The sequence below is a fragment of the Ylistrum balloti genome, unplaced genomic scaffold (genome assembly GCF_031769215.1).
Source record: "Ylistrum balloti isolate Yb309-2 unplaced genomic scaffold, AGI_CSIRO_Ybal_v1 Utg370090, whole genome shotgun sequence".
NCBI lineage: Eukaryota > Metazoa > Mollusca > Bivalvia > Pectinida > Pectinidae > Ylistrum > Ylistrum balloti.
Genome location: NW_026782122.1, coordinates 554832 through 572819, shown reverse-complemented (window position 1 = coordinate 572819; position 17988 = coordinate 554832). Strand labels below are relative to the sequence as shown.

The following is a 17988-nucleotide window of genomic DNA, read 5'->3' as shown; positions in this document are numbered from 1 at the left end:
CATGTCACCATCTTCAAGGTTAAGACTGATCTTGGGTTCGGACATGTCACCATCTTCAAGGTAAAAATTGATCTTGGGTTCGGACAAGTCACTATCGTCAAGGTTAAGACTGATCTTGGGATCTGACAGGTCACAATCTTCAAGGTTAAGACTGATATTGGGTTCGGACATGTCACCATCTTCAAGGTAAAATTGATCTTGGGTTCGGACATGTCACTATCGTCAAGTTTAAGACTGATCTTGGGTTCGGACATGTCACTATCGTCAAGGTTAAGGCTAATCTTGGGATCTGACAGGTCACAATCTTCAAGGTTAAGACTGATCTTGGGTTCTGACAAGTCACCATCTTCAAGGTTAAGACTGATCTAGTATTTAGACAGAACACCATCTTCAAGGTTAAGACTGATATTGGGTTCTGACAGGTCACCTCCTTCATAATTAAGATTGCCCTTGGGTTCTGACAGGTCACCATCTTCAAGGTTAAGACCGCTGAAGGAATTTCCTGATTCACAGTTTATTATCTCCATATGCTGAACAACAGAAAACTTTAGTATTCATTGAACCATAAGTGTCTCTACACATTGATGTGACAAAGCGTCAGGGTCACTGTGCTCAATGGTTGTTACGCAATCTATCATGTTTGACTCCTGGTATGTTTCCTATTGTTTGCCTGTCTCTTCAGGTTTCGCTTTTGTATTATCATGCTGTGTTTGCATCCTGACATTTAAACCAACTTTATACCACCAAATAACTCAAATTATACACCAAAATAACTTGTGAAAGGACAGGCAGTAAAAATATTTACAACGTATTTATAGTGCCTATGAATCACCTCAATAAAGCATCCTCGTGTAAAAGATGTAAACATTGTATATTGAAGAAAATGTTAAAAATTACGATTTTTTTCGAATTATAGTTCTGCTACACCTCCCAAATTAAAAAATTTGACTTTGAATTTTCCTCAGTCGTTCCCCCAGGCCCTTAGTATCACTGACGAGTCCTAGAAGGACGAAACAGGTGTATGATGTAGCATCACTGACGAGTCTTAGAAGGACGAAACAGCTGTATGATGTAGCATCACTGACGAGTCCTAGAAGGACGAAACAGATGTATGATGTAGCATCACTGACGAGTCCTAGAAGGACGAAACATATGTATGAATTAGCATCACTGACGAGTCCTAGAAGGACTGCTGTGTGATGTAGCATCACTGTCGAGTCCTAGAAGGACGAAACAGATGTATGATGTAGCATCACTGTCGAGTCCTAGAAGGACGAAACAGATGTATGATGTAGCATCACTGACGAGTCCTAGAAGGACGAAACAGCTGTGTGATGTAGCATCACTGTCGAGTACTAGAAGGACAAAACAACTGTATGATGTAGCATCACTGACGAGTCCTAGAATGACGAAACGACTGTATGATGTAGCATCACTGACGAGTCCTAGAAGGACTGCTGTATGATGTAGCATCACTGTCGAGTCTTAGAAGGACGAAACAACTGTATGATGTAGCATCACTAACGAGTCCTAGAAGGACGAAACAGATGTATGATGTAGCATCACTGTCGAGTCCTAGAAGGACGAAACAGATGTATGATGTAGCATCACTGACGAGTCCTAGAAGGACGAAACAGCTGTGTGATGTAGCATCACTGTCGAGTACTAGAAGGACAAAACAACTGTATGATGTAGCATCACTGTCGAGTCCTAGAAGGACGAAACAGATGTATGATGTAGTATCACTGACAAGTCCTAGAAGAACTGCTGTATGATGTAGCATCACTGTCGAGTCCTAGAAGTACTGCTGTATGATGTAGCATCACTGTCGAGTCCTAGAAGGACTGCTGTATGATGTAGCATCACTGTCAAGTCCTAGAAGGAGGAAACAGATGTATGATGTAGCATCACTGACGAGTCCTAGAAGGACTGCTGAATGATGTAGCATCACTGTCGAGTCCTAGAAGGAGGAAACAGATGTATGATGTAGCATCACTGTCGAGTCTTAGAAGGACAAAACAGCTGTATGATATAGCATCACTGTCGAGTCTTAGAAGGACGAAACAGATGTATGATGTAGCATCACTGACGAATCTTAGAAGGACGAAACAGATGTATGATGTAGCATCACTAACGAGTCTTAGAAGGACGAAACAACTGTATGATGTAGCATCACTGACGAGTCCCAGAAGGACAAAACAACTGTATGATGTAGCATCACTGTAGAGCGCTAGAAGGATGAAACAGATGTATGATGTAGCATCATTGTCGAGTCTTAGAAGGACGAAACAGATGTATCATGTAGCATCACTAACGAGTCTTAGAAGGACGAAACAACTGTATGATGTAGCATCACTGACGAGTCCCAGAAGGACAAAACAGCTGTATGATGTAGCATCATTGTCGAGTCTTAGAAGGACGAAACAGATGTATGATGTAGCATCACTGACGAGTCCTAGAAGGACTGCTGAATGATGTAGCATCACTGTCGAGTCCTAGAAGGAGGAAACAGATGTATGATGTAGCATCACTGTCGAGTCTTAGAAGGACAAAACAGCTGTATGATATAGCATCACTGTCGAGTCTTAGAAGGACGAAACAGATGTATGATGTAGCATCACTGACGAGTCTTAGAAGGACGAAACAGATGTATGATGTAGCATCACTAACGAGTCTTAGAAGGACGAAACAACTGTATGATGTAGCATCACTGACGAGTCCCAGAAGGACAAAACAGCTGTATGATGTAGCATCATTGTCGAGTCTTAGAAGGACGAAACAGATGTATGATGTAGCATCACTGACGAGTCCTAAAAGAACTGCTGTGTGATGTAGCATCACTGTCGAGTCCTAGAAGGACGAACCAACTGTATGATGTAGCATCACTAACGAGTCTTAGAAGGACGAAACAACTGTATGATGTAGCATCACTGTAGAGCGCTAGAAGGATGAAACAACTGTATGATGTAGCATCATTGTCGAGTCCTAGAAGGACGAAACAACTGTATGATGTAGCATCACTGACGAGTCTTAGAAGGACGAAAGAGCTGTATGATATAGTTTTGTCCATTGTTTGTTTGCATCTTTCCAAAGTTTGTATTTAAAGATTCTCTTCACTTGTTAATCTTTTGAGCAATGTCTATAGTCCATTGAGAATTCAAGCTGCTTTTTAGTTGAGGATATACGGCTCTTACATGTAGTTTAACACATAAAACACATCACGAAAATGCCAACATGTCAATATAATCATAATTCAAATTCAAATTCCATAGAAACAGGGTACAATATGCACAAAAGACATACATACAAGGAGATTCCTGAAAAATTACAAGGAGAATAAGACCAGGTGCTCAAAAAGAGTAAGCATGTTCTCCTATAAAAACTATTTATCTGTTGTCGTCCGTCATCACAGTATGTTTATATCATAAGTCAATGACGCCCTGTTCCTGTTATGTATTATTTATATATACTGTGTGGTATAATTCAATGTGAAAATATAGAATAAAAGAAAAACAAACAAACGAAAAGCCCATTAAACTAATTTGCTATGTTTTGTTGATATGATGTATAGCAATCTCTTATAAACACTGAAGCCAAGGACAAGTAAAAGATAGTTGTAACAGTTAGTTACATACATGATGATCAATACTTTATTTCTTTTTTTCTCTCTTCCTTTTTCTTAATTTAATCATTCGAAAATGAACTAATTATTTTATGAAATATTTTTAGATATGCCTTCGAAACACTTTGGTTCTCTCCTTTGTGTTTAAAGTAGGAATTTATATTTTGGTTCAACTTGGCAGATAGCGATGTATTTCCTGTTGTGAAAATGTTTCCTCGGATCCTATTCTAGTCATTGTTTATCTTGTTTTTGGTTGGTTTTGGTCGAGTGGGGCATTGGTAACTAAAGATAGGGAGTTACCTGGTCGACCAGGTGGGCGTGTCCATTGATACGTTGTTTTCTGCCATTAGTAGACATCTGGTCACATCGGTCTGTACCATTACAACAGGTCTTTATTTGTCATCAATCGTTAGCATAACTTAAGTATTTATATCTTGTTCGTAAGGAAACAGTATTTTTCTTCTCTTTTTTTTTCATTTTGCTTGATTTAATTCTTTATTCTTAAAACTTAGGACGTTTTTATTCAAATTATAGATGAAATTTGAAGAAACGAAATAAATATTTATCACCTGAAACAGAAAATGATGACGTTTTCCAGGGCTACATTTAACTAAAATGTCTAATAAAGCCTATTTCACGTGCACAACATTTCCTTTCCTAAAGTCGTTAAAAAGTTAAACCTTGTAAAATGCGTAATCTATTTTTTCTGCTTTTAGAGAATTGTAAAATTGTTGCTCCAAACAACTTAATGTTTTTTGGGCAACAAGTTCTACCCCAATGTTAATGCCATCTTTTTATGGGAATCATTTAACAATGGTAATTTAACATGAAATCACACCCTGCGGAAACAAACCATATGGAAGGAAACCATTAAGAACGGCACTTAAAGGTAGCGCAATATGTTTTTCTAACCTTTCCAGAAAACTCTTCTGTCTGTTGTGATTTTTTGGTTTTAAATAAATCGACATCCCTTTGGCTTTAATGCCCAGCAAAGTCAATATTTTTCACTATGAGAATTTTGCAAAAACACAAGAATACAGCTCCTTTCAAAACAAATTAAAGTTATATAGAGTAGAGCCATGCAGTGATTCAAACTGCATCATACTGTTGTTTCGTCCTTCAAGGACTCGTTAGCAACGTTAAGAGCCTAACTGTTTAAGCCATGGAGGCGACAGAGACAACACAAAATAAAAGAAAGACATAGCAAAAGCTACATGGAGAAGTTCACTAGCGCCTGTGATTCTATCAACTTCTTAATTTTCATAAATCAGATAATTTCAGAACAGCTCCATATACATTTTTATACTTTGAACTTTGTCATTATTCAGATTAAGTAAAACGTAGCATGCAAGATAAACTCCAGAGATGACAAAATCCAAATTGGTGTAAATGACCGTCAAGATATTTAACATTTTTCTGTAATAATACCTGTGATTATCGCTATTCAAATCTCATTTTACTTGCTTAAAAGACTTGTTAGATAAGACTTTGGAGACGAACCTCATTTATAAATGATTTAAATAGAAATTTTCAAATACCATCGACTAGTTCAAGAATTAATTAGAATACCCAATAGATGTTATCATTATTTAATTGATGAATTACCTGCCAATAATGTTTAATCGGCTAAGAAATCTAAACATTCCCAGTGATGGCATATCTATTGCTCAGCGACGCTCATTAATGACAATCGTAGGAACCCTTAATCCATCTTAAATAAGGTCTATGCAATCGGCTTGGAAAAAAACAAGTTCCTGCCTTGAAATTAAAACGTGTTTTTATTGCGTGTCGATCATGACATTTTGATGCGGTTAATTTTGTATCCGATGCAGTGTTGGGATGCCAACGTTGAATATTATATCAATAAATGCATTTCAATTCAGACAAATTAAGGTCGGTTGCAACATGTTAAAAAATTCTCAGTTGTCTGTCTTTAAATACATGGCGGCTTGGAACGTTATTTATGTCATGATAAAATTATTGGAAATATAAAATTTGCTTCATTATTATCAGAAAGAAATTTGATGTAAAAATTGAATTAAAAAATCTTAACGTTTCCGTCAGTGTTGTAATATTGGGAAGAAATGAGTGTCATTATAAGTACAATCTAGCACCAATACACCTGTTTAATACCCCCTGTATACTTACGTCAGGGCAATTAAGATATAAGCTTTCTGGCAAACATTCTAATTGGGCGGCGTTGTGATTGCAATTAGATAATTGTTGTAAAGTCATTTTACAGTAATTATTTTCGGATAAATCAATCAGATGGTGATGTTGCAAGTCAAAGTAAGCGCATGGTATACATAGAATATGACGTCATAGTATTAAATACGGTTATAAAATTTCTATTTTAATACCTACAAGAATTCATTACCATATTTGGATATTGCATGTAATGTAAAGAAAAGAACAATTAGAAATAAGTCCAGATTTATTTTATTGTTTAATTTTGTTTTTGTATACAATTAATTCTATCGGTTATATCTTAGTTGCATTTTGATGGATCTACATCAGAATATCTCCATAACCAGGGAATCACTGTGGTAAGTAACTATGGTAATCAACTACATCATAGGAAGTCAGGTTCTTATTTACATCTTTACATCCATATTTTTGTCTCGGCTAATCGGTAAGTCAACACAGACGTGAATTTTGAAGAAGAAAAATACGTTCCTTTTGTCACAGTTAAAATTTAACTTTAATGCCTTCGAATAATTTTTCTATTGATTGGAAAATAAAAGCCGGAGATGAAAGCCAGGGAAGATGTACACAATGTAAAACATAGGTGGAACTCCAGATATATGACTGATATATGGCCAGGTGACAAAGGTATGTAGGTTTTCTGTTGTACGGTAATTGGTATTTATGAACATATAACCTTTTGGAACGAAATAATATCACACCAAGACTATACAAGGGAATGACAATTACCATACACATATTTAAATATGTGTGATATTTGTTCACGATTTTGGGAACATTCTGTGTTATAATCTTTACAAAAGTGTCCGAGTAAGATAGTTTCAGTGCTTCTTACACACGTTTTATAGTCTCCGGAAACAATTAAGGTAGCTGTACTTCCTGGTGATTACCTCTCTACTTCACTTGCTAGTCCAGATAGAAGCTCCTGTGGCCATGCTGTAAAGTAAAGCAGACTACCGGTAATCGAACCCTGATCGTCGAGGTGACAGATGCCAGCGTAACTATTTCGATTTATCACAACCAATATCGGATTAATCTTTATACGTTTGATAAAAACATTTTCCAGTGGGGGAGATCAGAAGGAACATGACAGTATTATGTATGTTGCCGTTCAGTATCCATACATGAAGGTCTTAAATCGTAAGCAATATAAAGGCAATATTACCGATCTTATACACTTATCGGAAGATAGATATGCGTTGTGGGGTCGTTTGGCTGGGTTTAATCGTCGTCAATTTGCCAATGTGCTGGGCAATGATTCTAGCCATTATCACGTATCTATATGGTATGATGGCCCAGGTCTTTGTTGTCCCTGTTATATTATTGGTGCCAAACCTACGATATACACCGTATAAAATCCTAACAGAGCTCGATAGGTGTGTTTCTGATTCCTAGCTAGACGGAAACTACTGCCGAATATTTACGAGAACATGGACGTTAGTTTGTGATGTGTTGGTTTTATCTGATCAGAAATCACAGAGCATTACTTTTTTTTATGACGTGAACAGTACAGAGATACAATGGTTACATCAATATTATCGATCACTGAATAGATAGGCATTCTATTGAATGGTCAGGTTCGCTTTTATTCATGTCCTAAGACTGTTCATGCTTTCCTACACATCTTTTGTTAAAGTTATACATGTATTGCTAACTAATCGAAACACTGGTTTTATTCACTAATTGGAGAACCAGTGTTTTATTCAAAGATAGATATAGTTTGAAATATTTCCTCGAGTTTTGAAGTCGGATGTGTTTGATGCTCATCAGTTTGCTTGCTGGTATTCGTGTAGGAACAAAACTGTAATATAACATAAGCATTGTACACTATCGCCTACTATTATATATTAGCATTAATGTAAGTTATTTCGTAACAATTGTGTAGTATAGGCCCTTAAATACATTCAGTATAAATCAATTACTGATTGCAAATGCTTATGGACATTTATTCCCAAGGTTCGACAATTCCTTCGATTGATCATGGTTATTCTAATCTGCCTCCAAAGTTTAAAAGTTCCGGAAAGGAACTTTTTTTTTCATTTCCTGTTTATAGTGTATCTAATTCTAAATTTGTATTTACAAAATAGTTATCGGAATATGTGTCTTTAGTATACTCCTCCTGTATGTAACATAAAGTACAGACTGAAATCAGTTTCTGACATTTGTGACAATGTCATTTCAGTTATGTTTCTTTATATGCTTCAAGTAATGAAAAGATCAGTCATATATAAACAAAAGCATCGAGTGTAATTGGAGTTAATGATGATAAGATACGTATTACATGCGTCGTATTACATACACAGAAGTGTAGATATCTGCCTTGGTGCAGCTGGACATAGCGTGATACAGATATACTTACCACATGTGATTGCTAACTATCCTGACGTTAGCTGCAGGTTTTAATGGTCGTATGCATCGTGATAATGTATTCGACTTGTATTTTCTTGGTCTTGGGATGTCCTTTATTTTATACAGGGAAAATTCGGATCGTGATTTCCCCAAGTGGAGGATGATTGAACTGCAAGACCAACCGATATTTATTTCTACTGTCGTAAGTGGCCTAATATCGCTCAATTTCTATGCTAATTGGCACATAACCATTGGTATCAGCGCTCTATATGTTGCTTAAAGCTATTAATCGGATTCAGCGTAATTGGTGGAAAGAGAAATATCGACGCCGAAATTACTATACAAAATTACACAACATTCCGCTGACCAGTCCTTCGCTATACTCGACAGCTCTTGAAATCAATAGTAAGAAGACAATTTCTACAATCCTGTTGTTGCACAGAGCTCGTGTCAAATCGGCAGGCGAGAACGTGTGAAGTATAGGTGCATGCAGCGAACACAGATGTAGCGACATGGCAAGACATGATAGCAAAGGAATTCGTTCACAGCATCAAAAATATACATGGAAAACAGTTTCTACAAATGATGGCTTTATGAACGGTTCTAACCACCGGAAGCTATCTATTGTTTTACCGGAACATCCTGTAAACAAGGTAAGACAAAGTCATAGAGAAATCGCTTGGCAAGGTACTTAGTCTAATTGTGTTGGCACATTTTCAGCATGTTATCGGTTATCGACAGAGAAAATATAACTACCGCCATAGGTTGTATCATTACAAATACGTCAGTTTGTAATGTGTTATCAGTATGTTTGTTGATAACTTAGTGAAGCACTTGACTTTCGGACAAATTATCGTATCATTCATAGTGATAACTTTATTCTTGTTCTTTGAATATTTTCAATGTCCATGTTTTCACCTAATTTGGCTTGTCATGGTTCAGAGACGGAAATTGGTGTGTGATATGAAACAATAATGTCAGAACGATTTTATCATTTATGACAGGCAGGTTTGGCAGGTAAGGAAGAAAACATGTATGATGGACCTTTTTATATGTACACATATATTAGATGGAGCATTGGATGGTGTTGGCGATGGGATACACTCGCTGGTGTTATACACATTATTAAGTAACTTAGTTATGTCGTAAGAGTACTTTCATCATCTCTGTATAACTTATATATTTACACGGGAATTTCTATCGGGTCATTCTTTCTATTGCAATAACATTCTTGTTATATATCTTTGATAAAATACAAGTCATTAATCAACCAGCGTGCTTTGAGCTTGAGAATCACCTTTCTCGTCAAATGTATTTTTAGTAGTCTTAAAATAGATACAATATAAAAATACCAGTGTGTCAGAAAAGTTATAATTCAAACTTTTATCCAATAAGACTATGGCGGAATAAGTACAGATTAATTATTAAGACTGAAAAATATCAGCTTAATAAGACCAAGTGTATCAGTATTTATTATAACCGTCTCTCGTGTAAATTTGTTGTCAATGAAAGTAAGTAATGTCATGTTCCCAAAAAGAGAATACAGTAAACAACAATGGCATGTATACTAACGATAATGTAATTTGGCGGTCAATATGAGACGGATATTATCATTACTGTTTATTGATAAGTATTTACGAGGAGTCTCGACATATCTATCGTTTGTATCTGTGATCCTGTTATGATAATATATGTTCAGGTAAACCACCAGTACTGTTAACTGACAACAATAACCGTATTCCCTAACGGTAGGGGTCTGCTTGGTAGATTCTAAAGTTTCCAGTGGTGTATATAAACCTGTAAACCTCATATTGGTGGACATTTTAAAGTATAATTCAAAGCTGTCAGTGGTATAGTTAACCTGTATTTTAAATATTGTTTGAACTTTTTAAGTAGAATTTAATCATGTAAGGGATGCTGATGACCCAGTATTTCTCATATTTTTAAAGATTTACTAGTATATTTTAAAGCTCTCTGTAGTGCCGATGTACCTATAACTCTCACAATGTTGGACATGTTCAAGAAGGCTTTTGAGTTTAGGCTAACAATGGCGTAGATAGAGTCTCATAATGTTGGAGATGTAGAAGGAAACTTGTGTCATTGTACCATTGTAGTTCACATTAATGATGTATCATTTCGGAACATATTCTGTTTTAACTGGGAGTATAGTTCGTTTAGTTTCACAGTAGATATAACTGTTATTGCATGCACTCCTTTGATTTTGGAATATGGATTTTGATTGACGATATTTCATTTTCATTTTTGCTACATTTCTTACATTTAACTTTATAGAAAATCTATATTTTACAAATAGCATAACATCAATTATTCATTTTATCGCACAGTTGTTTAATAAAATTTTCACCTTGTATAATGACCATTAAAACTACCCGGCCACACAACATTAACTCAGAAACTCGCATGATATCGATGAGAAATGTCATTAATGTCGCTCAATCATGTTGGTGCTCATTTCATGTCGATATTTTGTTGATAAATAAACTTGACGCACAAGTTGGTCACTTAGATACGTTCTAAATTTAATAAAAAGATTAGTTAATTCTTTTTCTTCAATTTTTACAGTTCTTAATACGAATAATTTCAGTTTGACACACGTATACAACGTTCGAAAGACATCCAAGTGAATAGCACATTTAACAGGCGGCTTTCTAGGACCCGTCAGTATTACAAACGTCCCAGTCTGTAGTCACTTTCTCTATATAAATTTTGATCAATCTAGATCATGTGTAAATTGTTTATTTTGATCTATAGTTATTTATTTTCGTTTTCCATTGTACTCTAGAGTTTATACGTCGCCTCCTAGGCTTCAATAATTAGGCACTGATGAGTTCTAGATGGGCGAAACCACTGTATCATGCCGTATACTCAATTGTTTGACTCTACTCTATCTAACTTTAAAGTGGTATTAGAGGGTGCTATTGACTTGTGTGTCTTTTGTACAATGTTCGAGATAGCAGATGGTATACACTGTTGCAGACCTTTCGTCCCAAAGTCAATCCAGTCGAATGGTGGAATTGTTCAGAATATATCCATGTACTTTACCTTGAATAATCGAATGTATGAAAATGATGAAATTTATCAATTTTTGGGACTAGTACACCTCCTAATCTAGATTTTCGCATTCATTTCTATCATTTGGATATTCCTCAGCCGCCCCCTTGGCTACCAAATTATCATCACTGTCGAGTTCTGGAGGGGAAAAACAGCTATATGATGTACTGTTTTTATCATTGTTTGGCTCTGATGTAACTCTAACGTTGTATTAAATGGTGCTATTTATTGCTGTCCATATTTCTGAGGATCGGGTCGTGGGAGGCTTTCTTGAGCAAATCTTTATGCTCATTAGAACTATGTTGTTTTTAACACTGCACGACAAAGAAACAATAAAAAAACATGAATAATAACCGTCACATTCTGAAATTCCTTTCATCCATCATGTGTGAAGAATTTACGAAGACGCGGTGTTGTATGCCTTGGGTTCTTTTCACAAGTTTTGAGTTGTTTATGCCGTAGCTATACATTGTTCTAGGAGAGTCGATCACGGCGCACAGAACAAGTAAAGTTTATTTGCGGAACTTGAACGTAAAACTTTCTAACCTTTAATTATATTGTCAATTTACTCTCACTAGCATTTTCTAAACTGTTAAAAATGCTACCCTTGAAATATATAGTTCGTGATTGTCAGTGAAGGTCAAATTATTCTCCTTGTATTTTCTACGAATCTGTAAAATGACCATGAGATGTCCAGTAATGTGCAGGATGGACTTGTAGTGAGTTTTTTTTAAAGTTCATTATATAATGACGAATGGGATCTGAAACAACCATCAGACATAACATGAGTATTCTGTTTAATAAAAACAATACCTTTCGCAGGAACAGTAAGATGTTTGCCCGATCATTTATTCTGCAGCCTTATTTAATTCTGCCAGAAAACGTGATGAAGATCGGGCCCTCTCGTTGAGATCACTATGACGACCGTAGAGCTTCCTTATGTTTTTTCATCAACCTGCATCTTTTAAAACCCTGTATTACGAGGTTGGCTGTCAGTTGAAGACTTCTTGCACGAAAATAATAGCGATAATTTGGAACAGTCCTTTGAATATTGAATCTACTGCGACATTTAAACACATTAGGTTGGGGATGCAGGTCTATTGCTATCCAGAAATGGGAAATTCAGGATAAGGAGATTTAAATCATAACGGATATCATTCAGCTCGGTGGGGTTTTATTGAATGGAGTTTGGATTATGGTTCTGTTGACTTGTTGGTATTTTCTTGTTGTTTGTCATATTGTGTACTAGTTAATCGATACGCAGTTATGACGGGCAAATGTCTGGACTAAGTGTGAATTAGTTTTTTATTCACGTTTCAGAATTTCCGTAGTGTCTATGATGTCATGAATGAAATCAAATGTGATATAGATTACACAGCAGTAACTGGTTAAATGTTATCATGTTTTCTATTCTGGCGTCATGTACATTACGAAACCATTACAGAAAGAGTCTATTGCATTTTAGGGTTCATATAAAAAAAAATCTTTGCAAAATTGTGTGATGTCATATTGATACATCATTTAATGTTAGATTAATGAGTATTGGTTTGCGGAACAATCAAATAATATAGTGAAACAACTGTGGAGTCACACAACATGAGATGTCTGCAAGATGTATGCACGATGTTTAAACAATAGGAAACTGGACGAAATTGGCTATCGCTTATCTTTGCTAACGTTGTACAGGTTATATCGCACTGATGTGTGATTCTATCATGGTCGATATAAATTTATTGATGGTTTGTAGATAAAGGCGGGGCAGGTTTGTTTTTAATAACTCTTTATTACTATTGGAGTGCAGTTAAGTATATTTCCTAATTAAGTTATTAGTCTATAGGTTAGACATGTAGATATATCAGTTCTGAATAGTTATATTTACACGCCTGTAATTAAGAGTGTTTTGTTTACCACACATGACCAGTCTCAGTGTACGGATATTCGTTATATAAACAGTAAATGAATCGTGTAAATCGTCTACAATCTCGTATAGTCAGCAACAGAATTCGTTTTCATTACTTCTATATACCTCTGTTTCCTATTTCCCCAAAAAGCTCTTTATACTCAGGGAAATCGTCAGTGTTGTATTTGTTACACAGGAGATCTAGCCGATACAGATCCGGATCTGTCACGCAAATACACGTAAACATGTCATTTTTGTTGGCCAGGGCACATCACTAGCCACTCTCTGAGGTGTGAAATTAAACGCTGGAAAAAAACGCTTAACGCAAGGTGAATTGTTGTTTCGAAAATTGTCGAATCAGAAATGACCTTAAAATCACTAGTCAGTACTTAATACGTCTATGATCGCTTTTTAAGCATAACTACATTATTTTTCCGTTTAATTTTCAATCGAAATATTAGTAAACCATTTACATTATAAACCAAACTGTACAAAAAGTGCGATCCTATTCGCTTGCATGATGTGTGGACGATGTGAGCACGAAGATTGTGGTGAGTCGTGCGTTACCACAACTGAAACAATTCATAAGTATTGCCTAGAGTCTCACTTAACCAACAGTGTATTTACATTTTATTACTATTGACTTGTGTCAAACTTAACTATTATCAATTTACTAACACGTCATCAGTATGGACTAGTGTCACTGTTAATTTTGTCCAACTTAAGCAACAGTCTACTAACAATCAACAGTATTATGGCGTTTTGTCCAATTTAAGCAACAGTCTGCTAACATTTCAACAGTATTATGGCGTTTTGTCCAACTGAAGCAACAGTCTACTAACATTTCATCAATATTGATTGTGTTGTTATTTACTATCAGTGTACAGGTAATGTATCACTGATGACTTTCACACTTCACGAACAGTGTACTGTTATTCAACTACAAATGGCTTTTGTTCCACTTAACTATCAGTTTTATCAATAATGGTTTGCTTCCCTCTTAAATTACAGTGTGTAAAGATTTCACTAATGACTCTCACACTTAACCTGCAGTGCACATTTAACTTCTAATTGCTTTGTCCCACTTAACTAACAATGTACTAACTTTTCATCAGTAAACAACCGTATACAAACATACAAACTCACTAATGACTTCCACACTTAACCAACAGTGTACTATCTTGTGATCAGTATCCAACAATTTATCATTGATGATTCTCACACTTAACCAACAGTGTACATTTAACCACTAACTGGTTTTGTCCCTCTTACCTAACAGTGTACTAACTTTTCATCAGTATTCAACCGTATACAAACATTTTCTCAGTAATGATTTGTATATAACTACCTCTGTACTTTACATTATCGACTAACTTTGTGTGTTTGTATTTAGAGATTAATTGCCCTTGTTTACGACTCATTGGCTCTATGTTACTTTTGTTTGATCAATAACACAGGATATTAACTATTTATGTTAAGGTTGAATTGTGGTGATTGGAACGTTTATAGATGTTTTCAGTATTATGGTGAAGTTCAGTTGGCTTGTAAATGTATTATCTACATGTGTGTCTTTATTGCAATCAAATGCTTATGGTTTATACCGCCCGTAAGTTACAACCCAATTTAATCTATAAAAAATGGAATATTTAATGAGTAGAAAGGTTAGTTCATCTTTGAGTTTACATTCAATGTTTGATTCCACTGATAAGGATTTCTGGATCAATTGAATTTTTGAGTTTCATTGGTACACATCATGTCCCTGGCATCACTTAGAAATTCTAGAAAGACAAAACAGCTGTATGTCCCACTTTACGTCATAATGAGGCCTTACTGTATCTTATTCTAAATATATTCTGAAAAGTGTTATTAACTTGTATGTCTTTTGCACAATCATTGACTACAGTGTACAACCCGTATATTAAACATTATTGCCACAATTAAGTTGCTAAGGAAGTATTTAGTCCTAACCTATGTGACGTATTATTGACCTTATCCTCATTTTTTTCTATCCACTAATCTGCTGAATAATGTAGTATACGATTGACATCGGTATCGTATGAAGTACGTCTGTAAACTTACCATGTAATGATATTTCATTTTTTCTACAAATCGATTTACTGAGTACTGTAGGTAATGATTTCATGACCTAAGGACCAAGCTGTAAACATCTAAAAATGTCAAGAGACATCTAAGCATAGTTGTATGTTAATATTCCGGTGACATTTTCCTGTCTAGGTGTTTTGGAGTCTTCTGGTGTTGACAGCCAGAAGAAGTCGATCGATAGGGTCATGCCGGTAAATATAGGTTTCCTGTGTAGGCTACAAATGTGATCAGGTGTTTTGATGAACTCAGAGACAAATCCCGATAGCCAGCAGTTCTGTTTCTTTTCTTTTAGATCTCCCTTTTTAGATTTTCAGATTGCTCTGAGCATTATACTTAATTAAAAGGAATTCTTGAGTAGTTGAAACTGTCTGCAATTCTCTAGTGTTTTTAAATGTACTCTTTCACGTTTCAACTCTTTTCTGCCTAATGATGTCTGAAATACATTTTGTTCTAATTAGTATTTTGCACTTTAATCATCAGAATATATATAAAACATTTATATTCCTCAGTCATGATGGCCACAGATAGCCATCTCCTCAGTGGAACCCTTTGTTACCCGTAGGTAAAGCCATTTGAGTGATCATAAAGTAGCTTTGAGTAACAAAAGAAACAAAAGTGAATAACACTATTCTATACAAATTTAGAAGTGGAAACAAGTAATGAACTACACTGCACCATACAGATGTTTAAGACCAGGACTCGTCAATGATGATAGAGGACCAGTGTATTGATACTTGAATTTTAACGACCGATAAAAATCAAACTTTGTCGAAAAAAAAGGTTAAAATCTACATTGGCAGGTTCACTAACCCACCCTTTCAATTAATTTGCAAAATCCGAAAAAAAAAATTACGATTCATATATGATTTTGCGTTATACTAAATTTTCATTCTAATACACCCAGCATGTAAGAAGACATATGATTGGTCAATCAAACTGATTTGCTTTGATTTAACCACTACATCCCGTCTGGATGCTTCTCATTTGCATATTTAACCTGGATAACGATTTTAATGCCGTCAATCGCCATGAAAATGACATCAGAAACAATAGTTTGAGCCCAAAATCGACTGATTTCAAATGTTCTGGCGTCAAGAATCCTGCAATTTCTGAAAATATGTACAAGAACATCATTACAAATTCGTAGTTACTTTACAATTTGAAGTATATCGTGACCATATTGTCATAAATATCAGTTTTTTTCTGTTTTCTCTCCGCTTCGTCACTCAAACTGAAGTTACGACAGTATAATCACTATATACCACCGCTAATTAAAGAAAAAAGTAAAGTCAATCCCTAAATAAACATAAAATGCTTGTGTTATTAACATGTGAATGGCTTTCCTTCTTCAGCAACACCTTAAGTTAAAATCATATACTGAAGGATATCAATTATAGATTTGTTGAGGAAACAACAGCATATTCGTTTTGCCTATAAATGAAAATTTAAATTACTGTTTGGCGTCAAAAATGTTTCTGCAATGCCTCTTGTTAAGCACACAGTATTATCCAATCCGTACGTTTATGCCCTTATTCTAATTTTTATATGTTTCCTTATTATCACCCTTTCCTTCGCCAGTCTCTGTGTTTATGCGTGCTTTCTAATTGTGTATTCTATTTTATAGTCAATAACGTACCGAAAGTTTTGACGATACACCAAGAGACCTATCGTTACGTCATCACGGATATAAGTGACGGCACTTTTATTGCAGCTTCAAGACAATTGATTTGATTATAAATCCTATTAAAGTATTCAGATGATCACGTGACTGGCAAATGCAATACGTTTCTCTAGAACATTTTGTCTTCTGATCTGAAGTTTTCTCGGTGACTACAGGGATGTCACAGTTTATTGTCTGTACAACAGACGGTGATATCCTTGTGGAGGGATTACATACCGTCTGCTTCGGCTGGCAATAATACGTTTCTTGAAAATTCAATTAACAGTGAACTTGTTCCTATAAAGGATAAACAAAGCTTGTTTGATATCGACATCATAGTGCGTATAATTAAGTTTCATTTGTTTTCTCTCAGACATTTTCTTTGGATTTCCTCAATTGCCTCATATGTTTAAATATTAAGACTCCTAGCATCAATGACGAGTTCCAGAAGGACTAAACAATTACATAGTGCAGCTTAATAGTATCTACCTCTACTCTTTCTTATTCCTAATTTGTTGTAAAAAGTGCTATACAAGTATGCGTCTTTTGCACAACGCTATAAACAATTGATTTTTTTCAGCAGCAGTTCTTGGTAAATGATATTACTTTTGAGATTTAGAAGCCACCTGTTTCTACATACCATCCCTAAATTGAGATATATGTAAAGATACAGGTGTATTTTAAAGTAATAATTCGACTTAAAATTGTAATGTGGAAATATGTTCAAAACATCAATAACAGGTTCTTATTTATCTATATCGTTTAACATGTATGTGACTGAGATGCATTTAAATATATATGCTTGTTATGTTTTTGTTCATTGTAACCTTGTGTTATCAAATTCATTGTCATATCAGAAGACGATGGAAATGAAATGGGAAATTTATTCATGCCTTTTAATATTTTCCTAAACCTCGATTTTGCTGCTATGAATATCATTATTCGCAGTATGGCATTGTACAGGCATGGTTTACATTTGATTCAGAAGAAATACAAATTATTGTTTGGTATAAAGCACATGTATAAACGATAATTTGATAAGAAGTACAAACGATAATTCTGTGACGTGTTGACCTA

The 17988-nt window shown here is 35.2% G+C and overlaps 1 protein-coding gene across 8 annotated transcripts in view; it reads left to right on the top strand.

Annotated features, from left to right (window-relative positions):
- LOC132549913 (cys-loop ligand-gated ion channel-like) overlaps positions 1-17988 on the top strand; it is a 156486-nt gene that overhangs the window by 91855 nt on the left and 46643 nt on the right. Inside the window, exon 1 of one of the 8 annotated variants that reach the window (XM_060213894.1) lies at positions 8242-8829. The exons of 6 other annotated variants lie outside the window; for them this stretch is intronic. In XM_060213894.1, coding sequence (XP_060069877.1) covers positions 8689-8829 — 141 coding nt within the window. In that variant the 5' untranslated portion in view covers positions 8242-8688. Of the gene's footprint in view, positions 1-8241; positions 8830-17988 lie in introns of those variants that run through there. One more of the 8 variants, XM_060213897.1, reaches the window with a different exon arrangement.